The sequence below is a fragment of the Rhincodon typus genome, chromosome 1, assembly GCF_021869965.1.
Source record: "Rhincodon typus isolate 14 chromosome 1, sRhiTyp1.1, whole genome shotgun sequence".
NCBI classification, from domain to species: domain Eukaryota; kingdom Metazoa; phylum Chordata; class Chondrichthyes; order Orectolobiformes; family Rhincodontidae; genus Rhincodon; species Rhincodon typus.
The window spans coordinates 6,966,074-6,973,183 of NC_063332.1; the positions used below are offsets into that span (position 1 = coordinate 6,966,074).

Genomic DNA, 7,110 nt, shown 5'->3' on the forward strand with positions numbered 1-7,110 from the left:
GAAGACGCATGTAGGCCAGAGCAGGTAAGGATGGGATATTTCCTTCCCTAAAAGACCAGATGGAGCTTTACGTCAATTGACAGCGGTTACACGGTAAGCATTAGGCCATCTGCATTGGTGGGATTCCAATCCGTGTCCTGAGAGTATTGCTCTGTGGTTTCTAGTTTAACATCTCATTGGAAAGGTGGCACCTCTGACAGTGCTACACTCCCCCAGCACCGCACTGTAGCATCAGTCTTGAGTACAAGTTTCAAATCAAGGGATTTAACATAAACCATGGGATGGAATATTCCATTAAAGAATGGCAAGGCAATTCAATTCTTATGCTATTTGTTGTCCGTGTTAAAGCATAATGTTCCAAATTTCCTCAGTAGTCAGTCAAAGGTGGGTACAAGGCCAGGGAGCATGCGCCGTCATGTCAGGCCGGCAGCCGCCGCGACATCCGGTTTCCCGGCGTTCCGAGCGCGCAGCAAGATGGCGCCGGCTCACTTCCTGTGGTTGTTGCCGCGGCGACCAAATTTTTTAAAAATTAAAACTAAGTCCAAGCCTTCATTCGGAAAGGACAACATCGGGTTTGAAATCAAAGGCGGAGTCAGCTTTCAGTAGTTTTACTTACGTTTCTCTACGCTGGAAAATATCGCTTTGATGACGACGTGGGGGTGGGGAGCAAGCGGAGGGGGGGGGGTTGGGGCGGTTGTCATGGTGACGGCTGTTTGTCAGCCTGAGGCCTACAGCAGGTAACAGGAATAATTCCCAATTACTTACTTGCCTGGAATTGAAACTCAGCGATTACAGTCTGTTAGAATTCCTTATGGGCGTCTAGGCGAGGGAGGACGGGATTGAAGACAAAATATGGGATTAAAACACAACCTGAGAATATTTGGAGCAAGGTCTGGTTCTGATTCCCTTTCCCAATGCTACCTTGTCCTTGTTTTTGACACCACGTTTGGTTTTGTATTGTGGGTTTCAGCAATAGACTTGCTGCAGAGAAACGTAGAGTCGCTTTACAGAACGGATTCCAGAGGATTTGGTGTCTGTGATCTGCGGTGGCGCCGTTGCTGGTGGTTGTCTGTCATTGCAGTGTTACATGTTTACATAGGAATTTCCCCACTGCGGATAGGCAAGAGCACGTATCGGGAAATCAGTAGATTTAGTCCTTATTATCGCAGGTTATGGGTTGGTTCTTAGCCAGGGCTGGAGTGCCCGAGAACTGCTGTAGCCGTAGATGATTGGATGATACCTGAGATCATACGAAATAGGAGCACAAATAGCTTGTTTGGCCCAGCATTCATTAAGATCACAGCTGATCTAATTTTGGGGGAGGGGAGCAGGCATGAGAATCCCCCATAATCATTGACTCCTTTGTCAATCAAAAATCTATCTCCCTGAACGTTGAATTATTTTTACATTCATTCACGGGATGAGGGTTTCACTAACTAGGCCAGCATTTATTCCCCATTCTAGGGGCGGTTAAGAGTCAACCACATTGCTGTGGATCTGGAGTCACATGTAGGCCAGACCAGGTAAGGATGGCAATTTCCCTCCCTAAAGGACGTTAGTGAACCTGCTTGGTTTTTCCTGTCAATCGACGTTGGATTCATGGTCAACATTAGACTCTTAATTCCAGATTTTCTATAATTGATTGTAATTGAATTCAGATTCTACCATCTGCCAGGCAGAATTTGAACCAGAACATTAGTTGAGTCTCTGGATTAACAGTCCAGCAATAATACAACTCGGTCATGACTTCCCCAAGGTGACTCAATGACCCAGCCTCCATTGCTTTCTGTGCAACAGAATTCCAAAAACTTTGGAGAGAAAAAATTCCTGTTTCTAACTCCCTTAAATGGAGATCCTTTCTCTTTAAACAGTGCCCTCCAGTTGTAGATGATTGTAGCCTCATCCTGTCCACCTGTCCACGTTCCTGTCCAGCTCTGATAAACCCCTCCCCACTTAACAAGAATCTCCCTTGCTCTGCCTTAAAAATATAAAGGGAGTGCTTCTTTTTATGAAAGAATCTCAAAGACTTATGACCTTATGAGAGTCAAAATTCACCTCCTCTCTTCTTTCAAACGGGCAAGCCCTGTTTTTCAAACTGTGACCAACATCACCACCACACCTGCACCCCCCACCCCAACACAATTAGGTCTAAATTCTCCCATTGGAGAAAAAGTCCTCATCTACCCTCTCAAGACTCCTCAGGATCTCATATGTTTCAGTCAAGTCACCTCTTAGTCTTCTAAACTTCAGCAGATAGAAGCCTAGACTGTTGAACACTTTCTCATAATATACACCTCTCATTCCCAGTATTAGTCTGATCACATTTCTCTAAACTGCCTAAAATGCATCAGCTATGTTAAAAATCTCACATGTTTGAATAAAATCACCATTTATTCTTCTAATCTCTGAGGGATATAGGCTCATCCTTCCTTATACGACACCCTTTCCATTCCAGGAATCAGCCTAATAAACCTTCTGTGCACTTATATGCTTTCTTATGTAAGATGACCACTGCACTTCAGATGTGGTCCACCAATGACTTATACAGTTGTAGTAAACCTTCCTTTCTTAATACATCATCATGACCTTTGTAATAAAGACAAACATTCCTTTCGACTTCCTAATCACTTCCTGTACCTGCAAACTATCTTTTGTGCTTCATGTACAAGGATTCACGCACAGAATTAGACAGAATGGAAACAGACCCTTTGGCCCAACTGATCTTTTTGTATTGCTCAAAAATACAACACAAGAGTCAGGTAGTTTGGCCTAATATGCCTTTGTCTAGTTCTGAGCTCATCGGAAGCTAAGCCATTCTCAAACAGCCCTGTCCCTGGCAACCATTATCAGAGCATGGGAAATACCATGTCTGTGTGAAATTCCCTTGTTTCCCCAATGACCAAGGGTGCCAAGGCAGGGCTGTAATTTCCTATCTTTTCCATCTTACCATCTTCACATAAACAGAAAGGATGACCAGCTGGGAATTTGTAAAGGAATACAGTGTTGGGGTGTGGGTAGGGAGACGGATGGGGACGACACGCAGTGAAGGTCCAGATCACGGGGGTGGAGGACGGGGTGAGGAAATTGGGTGAGAAAGTGTTTTGCATTTCATAAATGGTGTCATTGAAGTAATTTCTCATTAGCATTCCAATACAGGTAAGAGGAGAAGGGAACAACTGCAATCATGTCAAAGAAGAAGAAAGGACGTGGAGAAGGCAAGAGCAAGGCAGTAGGAATGGAGTTGGAAGTTCTGACAGCAGCTGCTGAACGGATTGTCACACTGCAAAATGAGTGAGGATGGCAGTATTTAATAACGAGTATTATCAAGGGAGGGAGACGTTACATGTCAGCTGTCCAAGATATGAAGCACTAGTTATTGTAGAAGGATTTTGTCATCTCTTGGTTTACAGATTCGTACATACAATCAATTATACTGAAGCTCCCATTTGCAAAGATCAAGATCCCATTGCCATTAATGTGATGGAGAAGCATTGACTCTATTCTGGAGATGTTGTTCAGGCCATTGGGTCACTGCTCCTCTATCATTAGTGGCTGTGGGAACTTGTACATCTCCACAGTCAGATGACTCATCGGTATAATCTCCCATCTAGCAGCCCCAGCTGGACAATGTGGTGTCCCTCAGCACTGCTCCTGGTAGAGTAAGAGGAATGAACTGAGGGCTAGTCCATTTGCAACAGATGCTTATAATAAGCATAAGTCAAAATTGTCTGTTACAAAAAAAACTATCTGAGAAGAAAGAATTTGCAGGATTATAGGAAAGCATGGGGTTAGATACAGAGTAGAGCTCTCTCTACACTGTCCCGATCAGATACTCCAAGGACAGGTACAATGCAGGGTTAGGTACTGCATAAAGCTTTCTCTACACCTTCCTCATTTAATAATGACAACAGCTTCAGGACAGGGTTAGATACAGACTAAAGCTGCTTCCACTCTTCAAACTAAGAGTAAACGGAAAGTCAAGCGACAGATTTTCTCAAAAACCTTGGAAAGTCATGCTCTGTCTACACTGTTCCCACAGGTATAACAGAATTAGATACAGAGTAAATCTCCCTTTACTCTTTTAAACTGAAAGTAAAGCATCCTCCGCAGAGTCTCCATCAAACCCTCCCAGGATAGGGAAAGCATGAGGTTAGATACAGAATAAAGCTTTCTATTCTGTAAAACTGCAAGTAAAGCTTTACTATTTTCATACTAAAAGTAATTGTAAGTAAAGCTCCCCAGACACTGTTCTGATCAAACATTCCCAGGACAGGTACAGCACAGGGTTAGAACTGAGTAAAGCTGCTTCTACTCTTTTAAAAACTGAACTTAAAGCTTGCTCTACACTGTGTCCATCACAACACTTCCAGGACAGGGACAGCATGGGGTTAGATACAGAGTAAAACTTCTCTGTACTGTCCCTTTACTCGTGTGAGATTGGTGCTAGCTGAATTGATCAGAGAGCCAGTAGAACATGTTGAATGGCTTCAATTCATGCTGAAATAATGCTATATTGTTGTACTGTTTGCTTTGAGATATTTGAGAAAGATCATCACGTGCATTATCAAAGTGTCTTTTTCACTGCTTTGACTGCGCTGAACTCTGCGGTATGTTTCAGCCTATCCATACCAAAAGAAGTCAGACTGGGTAACAATTGTTTCAGAGATAGTGGGAACTGCAGATGCTGGAGAATCTGAGATAACAAGATGTAGAGCTGGATGAACACAGCAGGCCGAGCAGGAAGGCTGACGTTTCGGGCCTAGACCCTTCAGAAAATCTGAAGAAGGGTCTAGGCCCGAAATGTCAGCCTTCCTGCTCCTCTGATGCTGCTTGGCCTGCTGTGTTCATCCAGACTGGGTAATAGAATACTTCCCAGAATAGACAGGTGATATATAGGACAGTGTAGAGGGGCTTCATTCAGTATCCAACCCCCTACTGTACCTGTCCTGGGAGTGTTTGTTGGGACAGTGTTGAGGGAGCTTTACTCTGTATCTGACCCGGTGCTATACCTGTCCTGGGAATGTTTGATCGGGACTTTCAGTTTAAAAGAGTAGACTATATAGATTATAGAGTATATTTCTGTGTATATAATTCTGTGCTGTACCTATCCTGGGAGTGTTTATTGGCAGCAGTGTACAGGAAGCTTCACTTTCTATCTGACACATGCTGCACCTGCCCTGGAAATGTTTAGTTGTTAAGGACAAGTTAAAGTGCCAGGATATTGTAAAGTTTTGATGATTATTCTGAAATCTTTAATTTTATTTTGAAAGGTACGATGAACTGGTTAAAGAGTTGAAACAACTGAAATTGAAGATTTATAACCTGTATCCTTTGCTGTGATTTAGTAAATATGCACAGCATGTGGGAACATGATCAGTATTGGGAATATCAGTATTGTTGCAATCACTGAGACATGGTTGAAGGACAGACAGGACTGGCAGCTGTACATTCCAGGGTGTAGCAGTTTAATATACGTCGGAGGGGGAGAGTAAGAGAGGTAGGGACATTGCATTATTGATAAAGGAAACCAACACTGCAGTAATGATGGAGGACGTCCAAGAAGGGTCTTCAAGTAAAAAAGAGGCAGTTATCTTGCTGGGGTTATACTACAAGCCTCCCCACAGTCAGAGGGTGATAGAGGAGTGAATATGTAGACAAATCACAGAAAGGAGCGAGAGAAGCAGGGTTATAGTTTAAGTGGACTTCAACTTTGCTAATATTCCTGGGATCACTTTAATGTGAAAGGATAAGTCGAGGTGGAATTTTTAAAGTGAATTCAGGAGAGCTTTTTGTGCCAGTAAATAGAATCTTACTAGAGATGGGGCAATGCTCGACATAATCCTAGGGAATGAAGCGGTTAAGTGTTTGAAGTTTCAGTGGGCAAGCATTTTGGGGACAATGATCATAACTGTAAGTTTCTAAGTCATTATGGAAAGGGATAAGGATAGTGTGGAAGTTAAGTGTCTAAATTGGGGGAAGGTCAATTTCAATATCATTAGACAGGTTCTGGCAAACGTAGCCTTAGAAAAGGGGGCAAAGGGTGATGGTGGAAAGATTTTTCGTAATTGGAAGCCTGTAACCACAGGCTTCAGTGCTGGGACACTTGCTGTTTGTTATATACATTAACGACTTGGATAGGAATGTAGAAGGTATAATTAGTAAGTTTGCAGATGACATGAAAATTGATGGTGTTACTGATAGTAAGGTGGATGGGTTCAGGCTACCTTTTTTTATTCATTCACAGGATGAGGTCATCGCTGGCTATGCCAGCATTTATTGCCCATCCCTAGTTGGCCAGAGGGAAGTTATGAATCAACCACGTTGCTGATATTAATCAGCTTGTAAATTGGGCAGAGCAATGGCAGATGGTATTTAATCCTGATATGTGTGAAAGGATGCATTTTGGGAAGCCTAATTAGGGAATGATATACACAATGGATGGTAAATCCCTAGGGAGTACTGAGGAACAAAGGGACCTTAGCATTAAAGTCCATCGATCCCTGAAGGTGGCAGCACAGGTAGACAGGGTGGTGATGAAGGCATATGGGATGCTTGCCTTCATCAGCTGGGACACACAATATAGAAGCAAGAAAGTCTTGTTGTAACTTTATTTAAAAAAAACATTGTTTAGGCCACCAATGCAATTCTGTGCGCAGTTCTGGTCGCCACACTGTCAGAAGGGTGCGATTGCATTGGAGAAGGTGCAGAGGAGATTCATTAAGCTGTTGCCTGGGATGAAAAGTCTCAGTTATGAGGAGAGACTGGATAGACTGGCTTCCTGCTCTACCTAGAATACTCCTCCTCCCACCCACCTTCCTGCAAAAATGCTATCCCCTATTCCCAATTCCTTCGCCTCCGCCGCATCTGCTCCCAGGATGAGGCATTCCACTCCCGTACATCTCAGTTGTCCTCGTTTTTCAAGGACCGTAACTTCCCCTCCTCGGTGGTCGAGAACGCCCTCAACCGTGTCTCCCACATCTCCCACACCTCATCCCTCACACCCCGTCCACGCAATAAGAACCAAAAAAGAATCCCCCTCGTCCTCACGTACCACCCCACCAACCTCCGGATCCAACGCATCATCCTCCGACACTTCCGCCATCTGCAATC

The 7,110-nt window shown here is 43.7% G+C and overlaps 1 protein-coding gene across 4 annotated transcripts in view; it reads left to right on the plus strand.

Annotated features, from left to right (window-relative positions):
- The first annotated feature begins 457 nt into the window (after positions 1-457).
- Positions 458-7,110, plus strand: part of ccdc166 (coiled-coil domain containing 166) — a 31,786-nt gene continuing 25,133 nt past the window's right edge. The window contains exons 1-3 of one of the 4 annotated variants that reach the window (XM_020535487.2): positions 458-737; positions 3,144-3,291; positions 5,271-5,324. In XM_020535487.2, the coding sequence (XP_020391076.1) occupies positions 3,185-3,291; positions 5,271-5,324 (161 nt within the window). In that variant the 5' untranslated portion in view covers positions 458-737; positions 3,144-3,184. Of the gene's footprint in view, positions 738-1,470; positions 1,524-3,143; positions 3,292-5,270; positions 5,325-7,110 lie in introns of those variants that run through there. The other 3 variants (XM_020535485.2, XM_020535486.2, XM_020535488.2) reach the window with 3 other exon arrangements.